Source organism: Chaetomium tenue (assembly GCF_020726465.1).
Source record: "Chaetomium tenue strain MPI-SDFR-AT-0079 chromosome Unknown F5144scaffold_5, whole genome shotgun sequence".
NCBI lineage: Eukaryota > Fungi > Ascomycota > Sordariomycetes > Sordariales > Chaetomiaceae > Chaetomium > Chaetomium tenue.
This window is the reverse complement of record NW_027117333.1, coordinates 3,597,119-3,610,605: the sequence shown is the minus strand read 5'-3', so window position 1 is coordinate 3,610,605 and position 13,487 is coordinate 3,597,119. Positions and strand designations below refer to the sequence as shown.

Sequence of the window (13,487 nt, the reverse complement as noted above, 5' to 3'; positions counted from 1 at the left end):
ATAACACGCAGCCTGCATCGGCCCGACGGGGCATCACCGGGCTGCAACTGGGCACACGGAGTAAACCCCCCAAGGGGTTTCGTAGCCGGCTACCTCCCTTCGGGGGGCTAGCCGGTGAGCTTTTATTTCTTTAACTAGAAATACCGGGACAGCCTATCTTGAGTCTCGTGAGCCTATGGTATATTTCTATGTTCTTTACATTGTTTATACACTATCCTAGCTAGGATCTTATCAATAGCCCATCGTTTATGTGAGTATAGAGTCTCGTATGAGGACTGCCTCGATAATTTCCTTGAGCTAGCTTCTGCTTCGAGCTAGAGACTATTGCCGGGGCACGCTCGTTCGGCATACCCGGCGATGAAGGGGCCCATAGTTACCGGACTGTTATCTACGCAGCAATGGCTTGATGGTACGTTCATTTCTTTTTCTTGCCACCGTTACGTTTCGGCCGCTTCGCGAGCTTCTCTCCAGACGTAACACTGTTCTCTGCGGCCTGCTCTTCCGCCGGGCGCTTCTTCTCCGAGGCTTTCGCTGCCGCCTTCTCTCGTTCCTTAGCGATGAGCTCCGTCAGCTTTGCCTTGATGTCTTTGTTGTCGCCCTGTTGCCATGTTAGTGGACGTTCAGTTGATCGGCAGGGCGTAAGATGACCTACGAGATCGGACCTGAGGAACCGGGCCGCCGCCTCAGTGTTGACGGCGTTCTCGCGCTCCGTGGGTGGGTTTTCGAGCTTCTCAATCTTCTCGACATACTGCCTCACACGAGCCAACTCAGTGAACACGGGATGTGCCTTAGTGTCTACTCCATTAAGGCGTAATGCAGCTGGAACGGGTGTCAGTGGCGGGACACAGAGCACATAAAGGGAAGGAGTGAGTCTCACAGAAGAGGAGTGCCTCAATCGTGTACGAAACCAGGACGTAAAGTTTAGCCTTATCTAGGAGTGGGAGTTTTGATGAGATGTCGCCAATGTCGCCTACAAGAGGCCCGATAGTTTCCTGGGCCTTGTTGAGTTCCTCCTCGAGTTTGTCCAGTTGAGGTGTGATGTCGCTGACATCCATCGTGGGCAACCGATGAGTGACTAAAACTATGTGGGTTAGAGTTATTTTGTGACGAGCAACAAAACGCTGTTATCTCTAAGATTTACTGGTACTGTACGAAATCGGAGTTTGATGTTCGTACTTGGTTGTGGTGATTGATTGTTGATAGGTAAAACCTTCAATCTACTTTTAGCTTTCTCAAACCCTCCGGAACTGGCTAGCATCGGTGGCGCCTGTGGGTCCTGCTGCAGCGGCTTCTGAGTCCCCTCCATAAGCAGGCCAATCAATTACCGGCGATATTTTTTCCTTGCAGGCCGCGACAAGACCTCGGAAAATTGAGCTTGCTCTGTCACAATCCTCGATAGCGACGCCTCCGCCGAATAGACCGTGGAAACGGCCTAGTTACACCCGTCCAGCGAACCGAATAGAACCGAAGCTTATGATACGCAATCGAAGCCAGGGACCTACGGTAACCGAACCACACCCGAGCGCTTGATCCCTCTTCCTCGGGCAACTCTCCCCAATGCCGGATCGCATGCCCTAGATATCGAGAGTCACCTGCGACGGGCCTCTCACCAGTCTGCGACCCCCGCCCGACTCGCCTTGCCATGTGCTCTCAAGTTCTCCCTTGAAAACCGGCAATCTGTATCTACTTCGAGGCAGCCGCCCGCCACCGCGGGCGCTCGCGCAAATACCTTATAGGCACATACCATGGTCACTCAATAACAACGTCGCGGGCCGGGGGGCCAGCCGCCGGTTGTTGGGTCGGGGATACATGACGTCGAGCAACAGCGTGGCGCAAGAAGCCAGCAACTACGTCCCGCAGCACAGAACTGTCCGCCTACCTGTGCATCTCGGTTCCCGCGCCGGTCCGTTGGCTATTCCAAGCATTAGCAAGCGAAGAAATGAGGGCGCCGTGCCGGCGAAGAGGCCGGAGGACGACGAGAATGTTGGGGCTGGGACTGGTCCTGCCGCGCCGTTAGAGCAAGAGCGGGAGCAGCCAGGAGAGCTGGATCGGATCCAGTCAAAGCTTTCACTGTGGGACTCGGAAGAACGAGAAACTCAACTCCCTAAGCCTATAGCAGTTGGCATGCAGACGTTTCGACCTTCAGACCAGATTCATGTCATGGGGTTAGATCTGGTTGGACGATACATCGCCCACACTCTGGCCGGCTGCCAAACCATTCCCCCGGTCAGCTACATGCTGCACAGGGAAAACCTCTACAAGCAATGGTATAAAGCCTCAAAGCAGCTAATCCTGTACCGGGGTGACCTCCGCATCACGCACCGCCGAGTCATAGCTGATTACATATCTGACGAGCAAGCCGAGACTCAAAGTGGAATCACGATCCACAACCTGATCGTGACTTTACCTGCGGCCCAAGTCGTGCAAGCTTTCAGGCGCATCAGGCATCGGCTTGATCATCGATCAACAATCTGTCTGATCAACGATGGGTTAGGAGTTGCAGAGGAACTCATCGAGACCTATTTTCCCAACGAATCGACACGACCAATCTTCCTTCTAGGACATTTTACCACAGCCCTCGATCATACGTCCAGCAGATTCTCCGTGGCCGAAGTTCGACCTGGAAGGCTTTATTTAACGCTCATGCCGCCACAGAAAGTGGAGGGCAGCCAGCGGTTCCAGATCAAGCGCCACCCTCCCGTGGTGCGGACGGCGAGAGCAACGCACTTCATCCGGCTCCTAACTGCGATGCCGGGGCTCAATGCCACCGGTCACCCGATGGCCGATTTTCTCCGGTACAAACTGCCGACGGTCGCATTTCGGACCATCGTGGACCCGCTGGCCGCTCTGTTCGACTGCAGATACGACGCTCTCTCCACCAACCCACACGCCAGACAGCTAATGGACCGCCTGGCCTGGGAGCTATCGTGCGTGTTGTCCCAGCTGCCCGAATGTCGCCACTCGCGGAGGTTCCGGCATTTCGCCAGCACCAGCTCGCTAAGGGAGGAGGTGTACCACAGGTTGATGTTACAAAAGACGGCCGACAGCAAGATGCGAGCACAGGTTGCGGCAGGGTGGGATACGGACGTCGACTTCTTGTCTGGCTACTTCGTCAGACGGGGCCGGGAAATGAACGCTGACGTTGCGGCGCTCGAGTCGGTCATGGCGGCGTCCAAGGCGAAGCAAGTGATGCTGCTTAAAAGACTGGAAGCCGATATACCGTTTGATACGTCAGGATCGTCGCAATGGACCGCGGGATAGTGCACGGCTGGCCAGGACGGGCGGCGGTTTGGCTCTTCGGGAGAGAGGATTTGTTCTGTACATCAATGGCATTGTAAATACTTGGGATAGACACGGCGGCTAGCATGTAACTGTAAAACACTCAATGATGTATGATAGATACTTAGACCTTGACAAAGCACGAAGCGTATGACCTACAGAAGTTGTCCGGGCAAGGTTCGGCGTCATCAAATTTCGCCGACTTTGGATGAAAACGTAAAGTTGCAACCATCGGTAGCAATGTGTTTATGAGTATGAGGCTTGGGAAAGAAATACCTTTTTTGAAAAGACTTGCCGTCGAGTGATCCAACCGGGCTGTACACAGTATTAAAGGGAGGCTGTTGCCCCGCCTTATTCACCCCACCACCCCACGATGAACTGCAGGCTTCCCAGATCCCCACATTCCCGAACACCTTGACAGCCCATGAAAGTTTAACAAGATGGCGGATGCAGACTTGGAACAGGTGCGCCACCCCCTACTCTTTTTTTTTTTCGTTAGAAACCTTTGAAGACTAATTCAAATCTACAGATCAGAAAGGCTCGCCTGGAGCAGCTCAAGGCCCAGGGCGGCGGCAGTGGAGGCAATGCTTCTGGTGGCAGCAGCGGCCAGGAACAGCAGGCACAAAAACAGTGAGCACCTCCCCCCCTCCACCCACCCAACATCTCCCAGCCCTCTCGCACGGGAAGAAAATCGAATGGTGTACTAACAGCCACTCCCTACAGACAACAAGAAGGTACCCTTCCCATCCCATAATCCAACGACCGAACTCGACAACCCCCCCACTAACACACCCACCCCTCGAAACAGCCGAAGCGCGCAAATCAGTCCTAAATCAGATCCTCGAGCCCGACGCGGCGGACCGGCTGGGGCGGATTCGGCTGGTCAAAGAGCAGCGGGCGACCGACGTGGAGAACCGGCTGATCATGCTGGCACAGACCGGTCAGCTGCGGCAGAAGGTTACCGAGACGCAGCTCAAGGATTTGCTCAACGCCATGGTGGACAACCAGGAGCAGGAGAAGATTGTGGTGAACCGGCGCAAAGGGTGGGATGATGACGAGGATGATGATGAGCTATTTGGTTTGTAGGGGGTGCGGTTGGGGAGGGGCTTAGGGGGTTGGTTTAGGTTTCCGGTAGTGAGCTACCCTCTGGGTAGATGGACGGATGAATCTCTGAGCCTGGCGATGCTGCTTCTCTATGGTATTGTACAGCTCTTATAATCATACAATTGATCAACGCCACAAACATTCTATACACATTTCACGCAGCCCATCCCTACACCTCCCCATCCCTCACGATCTGTTCCTCCTTCCTCCTCCGCCTCTCCTCCCGCTCCCTCTTCCGTATATCCCTCAAATCCGGCGGCGGTTCCACCCCCAACTCCTTCCTCAACTCCCCCACATCCCTCTCCAGCTGCTCCTCCCAATACACATTGATCACCTCGGCCGCCCTCAACCCATTCCGCAGCGCCCACGGCAGATAAATCTCCCCAAACCTCCTCCTCTCACTCCTCTTCAGCGTCGCCGCCGCAAACACGCTCAGCCCCGTCATCGGCAGCAGGGTATTCGCAAACTCAAACGCCTTCAGCGCCACCTCCCCCTCGCGCACCACCGGCAGGCCGGTCAGCGCATGATAAAAATCGTGACACTCGCGGTACCGCTGCATGACGTAGGCGCACTCGGCGTCGTCGATGTACCGCACCGCCGAGCGCGTGTCGGGCGAGACGCCCTCGCGGCCCAGCCACGTCACGTAGGTGTGCCCCACGCTGCCGGGGGGTAGGGAGCGGAGGTAGGGGAGGTTGAGGGAGGTGGAGGTGATGCGGGGGCGGTCGCGCAGGATGCGGCGGCCGGTGGGCGAGGCGAGCATCGCGTCGCGGAGGCGGTAGATGAAGTAGGGGGTGGCGGTGGCTTCGGCGAAGGCGGCGATTAGGTCTGGAGGAGGGTGGGCGGTTGGTGTTAGTGGGATGATGGACGGGGGTGTTGGGGGGGGGGTGCTTGCCTCCTCGTCGCGGGTCGCGGAGGGACATGAGTCCGGAGCCAACGGCCAGCGCGGCCTTCTCGATGCGGGTGAGAGGGACATGGCCGGGGTAGTTGGGTGGCGGGCGGGTGAGGCTCGAGAGGGAGAAGTGACGGGAGTTGGGAGCTGCAATGAGCAGAGCTGCGGTAGGTCGGAGGGTGTTGTTGCTGCGGGCTATGGCAGCCACTGTGCGTTTGAGGGTCACCTCCATGTTGGATTGGGCCCGAGGTACCAGAATCGCATCCTAATGTCTGGCCAGAGGAGAAGAACGTCGACGTGGACTTGGTGGTTCGATCTGAGCTCGGAATCTCGGTGGAAGTCGGGAAAGATAAGATAAGGCTTCCTTGAAGCGACCCTAACCCTATGGTTTGAAGTATAAGAGGATGAATGACTCCTTCACATGCATTTGAGAGTATGAAAGAAAGAGCTCTGAAATACGGAGAATACAATCACGCAATTCTTATAGAATCCGGGAAGTGACACATTCAACTTCCTCCGCCAAATCTCAACCACAAAATGTTTGAATAAGATACCCAGGAACGAAACTTGTTCGCCATTCGTTCTTCAACATACAAGTACAACACGACACCAGCTCAACTCGTCGACCGGGGTGGTCTAAAAAATAAATAAAGGATGGACGTATTCGATGAGCTCATATTCTGGGCGCAGGATCGCGGGGTCGAGCTCCATGGAGTTGCCCCTCACTCATTACCGGGACGCGGTGTTGGCATCGTAGCCACAAAGCCCCTGAAGGTGAGAGAACACTATCTACACTTGGCCAGATGACTCAACTAACCCCTCCCCAGGCCGGCGACCAGATCCTCAAGATTCCCACATCAACCCTTCGTACTCTCGACACCGCCCGGCCCGAGATCAAGGACGTCCTCCCCAAGGACACCAAGGTGCACGCCATCCTAGCGGCCGAATTGGCCCTCGACAAGCCCACCTCGGAATACAGCCCTTGGAACGCCGTGATGCCCTCGCGCGACTCCATCATCTCCAGCCTCCCCCTAGCCTGGGACCCACGCCTGCACGCCTACCTCCCCAAGCCCGCCCTGGCCCTCCTCCGCAAGCAACAAGCTAAATTCACCCACGACTGGGCCGCCATCCAGCAAACCCCCTTCGCATCAACCGACATCCCCAACCCCCCCATCACCCGCCAAGACTACCTCTACGCCTGGCTCCTCGTCAACACCCGTACCTTCTACCACGAAACGCCCCTCACTCGCCGCGCCCCCCGCGAAGACCGGATGGTACTCCAGCCCGTTGCCGACCTCTTCAACCACAGCGGCAAGGGCTGCGCGGTCACTTCCACACCAACCCACTTCACCATCACGGCGGACCGCGCGTATGCCATGGGGGACGAGGTGGCCATATGCTACGGGAAACACCACAACGATTTTTTGTTGGTGGAGTATGGGTTTGTGTTGCCCTGGGATGGGGGAAGTGCGAATAGGAATGGGGGTGGGGATGGGGAGGGGGAGGAGGGGCAACCACAGCAGGGTGGTGGGAATTGCTGGGATGAGGTGTGTCTGGATGAGGCGGTGTTACCGGCGTTGGGCGCGGGGCATCGTGCGTTGCTGGAGGAGCGCGGGTTTCTGGGGAATTATGTGTTGGATGCCGGCACGGTGTGTTATCGGACGCAGGTGGCGTTGAGGGTGCTGTGCGTGACGCCGGGGCAGTGGGAGCGGTTGGTGAGTGAGGGGGAGGATGGTGGGGAGGGGTTACAGGAAGAGGTGGATCGGCTGTTGTTGGCGTTGTTGAGAAAGTGGAGGGGAGTAGTGGCCGGGAAGATTGAGGAGGTGGAGGGGCTGGATGTTGGGCAGGCTTGTCAACGGGAGATACTCTGTGCGAGGTGGCGGCAGATTGCGAGCTTGGTAGACCAGACAATTGAGCGCCTTGAGGCTTGAGGTTATTGGGTTCACCAAAAGAACCAAGGTAGATATCATAGAAACGTGTACTTCCCCCTCCCTCTGGTCGATCTTGTGACGGTAGGTACATACATACCTATGTAACTGCCCCGCCTAACAAAACATGCTAACACTGAGCCCTCATTGTAAGAATTACAACCTTGGATATTGGCCCCATCATCATCATCATCATCATCACAAATCGCTATACTTGGTATACGCGGGCTTCGCCAAATCCCCCAAACTCCATGGCCTGCGCAGACATTCCACCATCACACACCGTAAAACAACACCAGGACACGCATAGCCAGATCAAGCAGTCACCCGGGGTCCCAGAACACGCCCACATGCACCCAAACACCGCCACACTAAGACAAGAGACCCATGACACAGGATGATATCGAGCATAGCACCACAACACTACCAAACATAATGGACCCACAAAACAGTCGCTTCCCAAGCACAAGACAGCGCCAAAGCAGAGCAGAGCAGAACATTGCAAAGGAGTAATAAAAGTCAACGTGATGATTGCTGATTGATCGAGATGAACCTGGCCCCTTTGATTGCATATCCCCAACGCCGGAGAAACACCGTAAGAAATAGAAAATAGAAGAAAAATAAAAAAAGGGAAAGCCGGTTTTCCGTCCCCATCCAAATCATACAAACCGGCGAATGAGGCGGCACCATAACCCAATCTCTAAACTGCCTTGTGGCCTCAGCCGGAGCGGCGAGACGGCGCCCGTCTATCGCATGGCCCGGGAGGTAAAGTCAGAGAAATTGGGTCGGGCAGCCTACTTAGTCAAGTGACAGGTCGCCAGGACTAGCGCCTAGGGTTCCAGGTTTGGACCTACTCGCCTCGAGCTCGCTTGGCGCCGTGCGGGTTCTGCCACTCGCTCGACTGCTGGTTACCGCCTCCGGCGCCGAAGAAGGCCGGGTTGAAGCCTTGCGACATGCCTTGGAAGGCTTTTGTGGGAGTTTGGTCAGCTCGGAATCTCGAGGTGGTAGGGGTTAGCGACCGAGCTCGGTCGGTCCAGACTTACCAGGCATACCGCCGCCCATACCGGCACCCATCATCCCCATGCCACCCATCGGACCACCCATGCCGCCCATGGGCATACCGCCGGGCATGGGCATGCCGCCCATCATGTTCATGCCACCGCCACGGCCACCGCGCATGCCACCACCACGCATACCGCCGCCCATCATGCCGCCGCGGTTGAATCCGCCACCGAAACCGCCGCCGCCGCCCATGGGATTGTTGAAGCCCATGTTGTTGGCGTTGAAGGAGTTCATGTTTCCGCCGGAAAAGTTGCGGTTGAAGCCGCCCGGGTTCATGCCGCCGCCGCCCCGACCGCCGCTGAAACCACCGCGGCCGCCGCGGAAACCGCCATTAAAGTTGCTGTTGCCGCCATAACTGCCGCCGCGGTCGCTGTACCCGGAGCCGGAGGGCGCGCGACCTTGACCGTCCTTGGCGGCCCGGTTCGGCGCGTCCTTGGGCAGGGTGCGGAACGGGTTGTGGGTGGGAGCCGAGTAGATCACTGTGTGTCGCTTTTGGCCCGGCTGGCTGTATTCGTTGGTCAGGGTGTCAACGTGGTGCTTGGTGGCGGTGGCCGCTTGCTGAGAGGTGAACTCGACATAGGCTTGGCTGCCAACTGGTTAGTACCTTGATTCAGGGGCCCGCCGACAAGACAACTCACCCCTTGCTCTTGCCGTTGATCTTGTGCTCGCTAAAGGTAATATCCTTGAGCTCGTTCTCGCAGCCAACTTGGGCGACCCAGCCACGGATGTCATCGTCAGTGTTCCACCAGTTGAGCTCCGAGACCATGAGCGCCGTGGTAGCGCCGGGATCAACAGGGCGCTCATCAGAACCTTCCTTGCGCTTCACGCCTTGCTGGGGGCGTTCGGAGGAAGGGGTGTGAGACTGGGTCCGTTCGGCGCCAACGTCATCCATGTTGTTGTCTCCGTGTTCCTCGTGGTAGTCATCATGATCGCGGTGATCACCGTTTGTGTTCTGGGCATTGCCCTCGTCCTCATAACCGTGGTCATCTCCATGATCCTGCCCGTGGTTGCCGTGGTCCTGGTCGCCATGGTCGTTGGCAGAGTCGCCATAGACGTCGATCTCGAATTCCTCTTCAGCCATGGTAATGGTTTCGTGATTCGAAACGGCGTCGATCGAGAGCTTGTGGTTGTAATAGGCTGGAACCTGCTGTTGCGTGATAATTCAAGTCTGATTTGAGCGCCTGGCTATGGATTAGAGATACAGGAACGTCTGTGATGCATCATCCCATCAGTGACTGAAGATATGATCCCAAACTTCATGATTCGACCGCGTTGGGACGATGTAAAATTCCACTGGCTAGCAGACCAGCTGGCCAGCCGAATAGATCGGGTCTCGAGAAAAGCCAAGGTCGTGTAACGAATGAATTCCCAGATCAAACAGAAAAAAAAAGTAACAAACGGAGGTAGAGAGCTCGTCATACGTACATTCCAATCCTCGACACAACAATCACCAACGAGAGAAGGCTACCCCGTTGAAGAGAAGAAAGATTCCAAGACGCAGCTCTGTGCTGGCAGTCTCGTGACAGGAGGTCGGGTGTTCTCGTCTCGTTTCTTATGGTCTGTCCCCCGTTCACTCTCTGGGGCTAGGTCCCTTGGACAAGTACAAGTAGGGTTGGCGCAAAGGCCTGTCCGTTTTGAACTGAATGCGAATGCCCGGTTCTCGACTTGAACCACCTGCAAAGTCCACAGTTTGCAACTAACTCCTTGAGCTAGTGTGTCCTTTCCTCCAATTTAGAGTGTAGTCGGTGGTCGAAGGAAGCCTTGAGGTTAGTGTCCGTCGAGTTTAGGATAGGAAACGGCGGGCGCCACCGAGTGCAAACGGTTTTGATGAGAGTCGCGATTGTTTCGTCGGGTCGCTTGAAATCGTGGGCACAAACAAACTTTGTAATGTTCAGTGATTCGCGTGTGCCAATAAAGTCGTGGGATGTAGACAAAAACCCGTGAAGCGAACAGTGGATGGGTTTGAAATGTTGCGATGATCAGGAATGTTGGGAAAAGAACGGTTGCACAAGGGCAGCGGCCGAAGCTCTCAGGTTGCGTTCGCCTTTCAATGGCCGCGGCAAGGCTGAAGCAGTGGATCGAAGTGGAGCCGTGACCAGAAGCTTATCTTATCTTGCTGGTTTCAAACCCCTGTGGCGAGGCGAGCAAGCGAGGGTTGGGGTTGTCGTCTGATTGACTCGACCGATCGAAGCCCTTGGTGAGCGTGAATGGCCTTGTCTTCTCTTTTACAGTAATTGCCTTACAAAGTATCAAGGAGTCCATCATAAATTAGTTTTTGTATTGAGCTGCTAATATACCAACCATCCCATACCCCTATCCCATCCCAAACTCCAAACCCTAATATCCCTCCTCAAAGATTGACACCTATAGTTAGAGCATTGCCCATTTCCGATCGATAGCAAATTCCCGGTTCTCAGTGGGAGTAAATCCAGGTTTCCTCCATCAGCCCCCTCGAAAAACACCCTCCATGTAGGGTTGCAGCTTCTCATTCACCGCACGGCCCATCACCGGATCTCCCTCGTCGGTCTCGCCCTCATTGAACGAATGCAGGGACGCCGCGCCAACTTCGTACTCCCGACCACACCACGACGAAGCTACCAAATTTTATTAGCGTCCATCCTTTCTTTCCCCTTGAACACAAAAACGAGGTCGACTTACCAACTAGCATGGGCGCATTGGGATGCCAGCTAACATCACGGACCATGGTCCCCCAGCCGTGCTCGTGGCGATGATGCATACGGTGGCGACGGTTCGGTCGTGGCCGGGCAGCGGCGGCTTTCGTGGCGGCGTTGACGTCAATCTTGGCCGCGAGGGTGGCGTCGAGGTTCCAGACATAGACGAAGCCGTCGTGGCTGCCCGAGTAGACGTAATGCGAGTCGGTGCTGTTGGGTGGCGAGAAGTGGCAACGGATGAGCGTCCGCTGCACCTGGTGCCCGCGGAAGGTGACCAGCGAGTTGTCGTGCGGGTGCTGGAACCACTGGTCATCTTCGTACGTCTGCCAGCGGTAGTCGTAGTCGAACTCGCGGTCGTTGGTCACGGCAGTGGGGTTGAGCTCCTCGAACCGCGACGTCGACATGGCCATCCGCAGGTCCCACAGCTTCATACTCTGGTCCTTGCCGTTGCTGAGGATGTACCGCCCGTCTCCCTTGCTGTCGATGTACGTCAGCCCCTCGGTGTGGCCGACGAAGGCGCCGGCCTCTCTCCCATCGCCCATGCTGCGCGTGTCCCACACCTTGATGGTGCAGTCATCGGAACCAGAGTAGAGAATATGTGGTGACAGCTTGTCGGCAAAACATACGGCGTTGACGTCGTCTTGGTGGCCCATGACGTGGTTGACTGCCTTTCGCCGTTCGATGTCGTACACCACAATGGAGTTGGCGCCCGTTCCCGCAACGATACGGCGCCCATCTCCTGAAAAGCGAACCGAGAAGATGGCAAAGCCCCCAAAGATGTAATCATCCCGGCCTGGATGGCCGCCATCAGCAAGGTCGAGCGAGTAGGGGTCACCCGTGTCGTTTGGATCCGTGGCAGCGATTCCGACGTGTGGCTGAAGAGACGAGAAGGCAAGCCACTTGTTGTCCGGGCTAAGGTCCGCATCTGTCATGGTCCATTGTCCAAAAGGGTAGGTGATGGTCTTGTAGTGTTTCCAGTTGTAAGGACTCGACGTGTCATACAACCGAACTTTGAAGTCCTATCCAGGTGTGTTAGAGAGACCGATGATGGCATCCTTCCCATTCTGGTATTAACGACAGTGTGTACTTGCCTTGACACATGAATAGAAGAAGTTACCGTCATCTGAGAATTGCCCACAACAGACCGGGTCATCATAGTGGACAACCATCTCGGGTTTTGTTGAGGGTATCATGGACTGGACGCATTTAGTTTCAACCCATGGTATGATGAAAAATACTTCTTTCCCTTACCTGAGCCATGAGTCCCTGGTTGACCTTCTGGCCTGGCCAGCCGCGTTCACCCAGCTCCCGGTCTAGAAGCCTACGAGCCAAAGCTTTGCGGTTGGGCACCCTTCTATCGAAAGCTCCAAAAACGCCCGAGTCCATCAACTTCCTACCTTCCTCGCTGGGGACTTTAGGAAATTGCCTGTTTCTGGGGGGGCGACGTGTGCCCCAAGAGAGGCGCTGGCCTTCGCCGTCATCAGCATTGAGAATAGTGGGGTTGAGATACTGGCCGCGGAGCAGGGCCAAGAACTCGTGCCGGGTGAGAGCAGGACGCCATTCCCCGCCTAGAGGCAGTTAGTTAGTACGTGCTTCTTCGACCTGCGGGCACCGCTGCCGGGTATGCGTACCGCCGCCTAACACGACGACTCGTCTTTGGGGTCCCGCAGTGCCTTGCCTCTCCTCACCTTCGTTGTCGTTAGAGGCCCCGCCTTGCTCGGCAGATTCGGCTAGGATCTCCTCGATGAGGACCTCGAACTCGATGCCGTTGCCTTACATAGCCGTCGACTGTCAACAACATGGTGAGGGAAAGGGATGTCAGTTTATTGTAGTATCGAACTTACCTTCACCATCCTCATCTTCATCATCCTGCTGTTGTAATGCGTCTAACCACTCATCTGACGAATGTGTGTGAGACTCTTCATCTTCGTATTCCTCGTCATGCTCGTCGTCGTGCTCCGAGCCATTACGGTTGCTGCTCATGATGAACCTCCCTTGCCACCTTATTGATGGAGGGACGGAGAAAGGCAAAAAGTCGTTGGGTTGAGAGGGACCTGGATCCTGACCGGGAATCTACACCGTTAGGCAAGGTAGTACCTTAGGTACTGTGTGTAATGACGTTACGATCGCGGGGTGTTGTCCGGCTGAGCGGGGTTCTAGATTTGGGAGAGCTAACACATTGACATTTAAGCAAGTTGGAAAGATGAAGCAAGGCACTCCGCATCAGTCCTTGATATGCCGTCCATCATATCCCCGCGGAAGATAATAGGACAGACAGCATGAGCTAATCGGAAGCACTGGGGCGAGACCTTACACACGGTGCCGGTGCCGGCGGGGTCCAGCTGTTCGCACTTGGCGGAGTTTAGCCCGGATTTTAGGTGCAGTGATGACAAACCTGGGAGAGTTTTGGCAACCCTAACCCTTTTCGATGGGAGCCAGATCGTCCCCACAGGTTCCATGCTTGGCACATTCAAATGTTGAGTCTGGGGAAACCCGCCGGGGTCAAGTGCCAAGAGTGGAGGGGTTTCGGCATGCCGCGGCAATGGCCCTCCG

General features: G+C 55.9%; 7 protein-coding genes across 7 annotated transcripts; 3 read left to right on the top strand and 4 right to left on the bottom strand.

The window, feature by feature from the left end:
• Positions 1-415: 415 nt before the first annotated feature.
• Positions 416-1,055, bottom strand: F5144DRAFT_604696 (Sas10/Utp3/C1D family-domain-containing protein; the record flags this gene model as incomplete). Its single annotated transcript, XM_066791367.1, has 3 exons — positions 416-598; positions 653-819; positions 878-1,055. 3 exons carry the CDS (start codon positions 1,053-1,055, stop codon positions 416-418), a joined length of 528 nt encoding a protein of 175 aa, XP_066641930.1.
• A 278-nt stretch (positions 1,056-1,333) lies between these two features.
• Positions 1,334-3,652, top strand: F5144DRAFT_579310 (ketopantoate reductase PanE/ApbA C terminal-domain-containing protein). Its single transcript, XM_066789321.1, has one exon. It carries the CDS (start codon positions 1,810-1,812, stop codon positions 3,259-3,261), a length of 1,452 nt encoding a protein of 483 aa, XP_066641929.1. The 5' UTR covers positions 1,334-1,809; the 3' UTR covers positions 3,262-3,652.
• Positions 3,653-3,719: 67 nt separating this feature from the next.
• On the top strand, positions 3,720-4,365 carry F5144DRAFT_604694 (PDCD5-related protein; the record flags this gene model as incomplete). Its single annotated transcript, XM_066791366.1, has 4 exons — positions 3,720-3,743; positions 3,809-3,909; positions 4,003-4,013; positions 4,088-4,365. The coding sequence occupies 4 exons, from the start codon at positions 3,720-3,722 to the stop codon at positions 4,363-4,365; spliced, it is 414 nt and encodes a 137-aa protein (XP_066641928.1).
• A 76-nt stretch (positions 4,366-4,441) lies between these two features.
• Positions 4,442-5,608, bottom strand: F5144DRAFT_311758 (coenzyme Q biosynthesis protein Coq4-domain-containing protein). The gene is made up of 2 exons (XM_066783980.1): positions 5,276-5,608; positions 4,442-5,208 (listed from the first exon to the last, which is right to left on the bottom strand). The coding sequence occupies exons 1-2, from the start codon at positions 5,502-5,504 to the stop codon at positions 4,553-4,555; spliced, it is 885 nt and encodes a 294-aa protein (XP_066641927.1). The 5' UTR covers positions 5,505-5,608; the 3' UTR covers positions 4,442-4,552.
• Positions 5,609-5,692: 84 nt separating this feature from the next.
• Positions 5,693-7,387, top strand: F5144DRAFT_311723 (uncharacterized protein). The gene is made up of 2 exons (XM_066783979.1): positions 5,693-6,046; positions 6,100-7,387. The coding sequence occupies exons 1-2, from the start codon at positions 5,927-5,929 to the stop codon at positions 7,201-7,203; spliced, it is 1,224 nt and encodes a 407-aa protein (XP_066641926.1). The 5' UTR covers positions 5,693-5,926; the 3' UTR covers positions 7,204-7,387.
• Positions 7,388-8,050: 663 nt separating this feature from the next.
• Positions 8,051-9,343, bottom strand: F5144DRAFT_604691 (uncharacterized protein; the record flags this gene model as incomplete). The annotated part of the gene is made up of 3 exons (XM_066791365.1): positions 8,051-8,166; positions 8,244-8,848; positions 8,901-9,343. 3 exons carry the CDS (start codon positions 9,341-9,343, stop codon positions 8,051-8,053), a joined length of 1,164 nt encoding a protein of 387 aa, XP_066641925.1.
• Positions 9,344-10,500: 1,157 nt separating this feature from the next.
• Positions 10,501-13,279, bottom strand: F5144DRAFT_579298 (WD40-repeat-containing domain protein). The gene is made up of 6 exons (XM_066789320.1): positions 12,779-13,279; positions 12,566-12,706; positions 12,186-12,502; positions 12,026-12,130; positions 10,921-11,953; positions 10,501-10,856 (listed from the first exon to the last, which is right to left on the bottom strand). The coding sequence occupies exons 1-6, from the start codon at positions 12,915-12,917 to the stop codon at positions 10,705-10,707; spliced, it is 1,887 nt and encodes a 628-aa protein (XP_066641924.1). The 5' UTR covers positions 12,918-13,279; the 3' UTR covers positions 10,501-10,704.
• Positions 13,280-13,487: the final 208 nt, after the last annotated feature.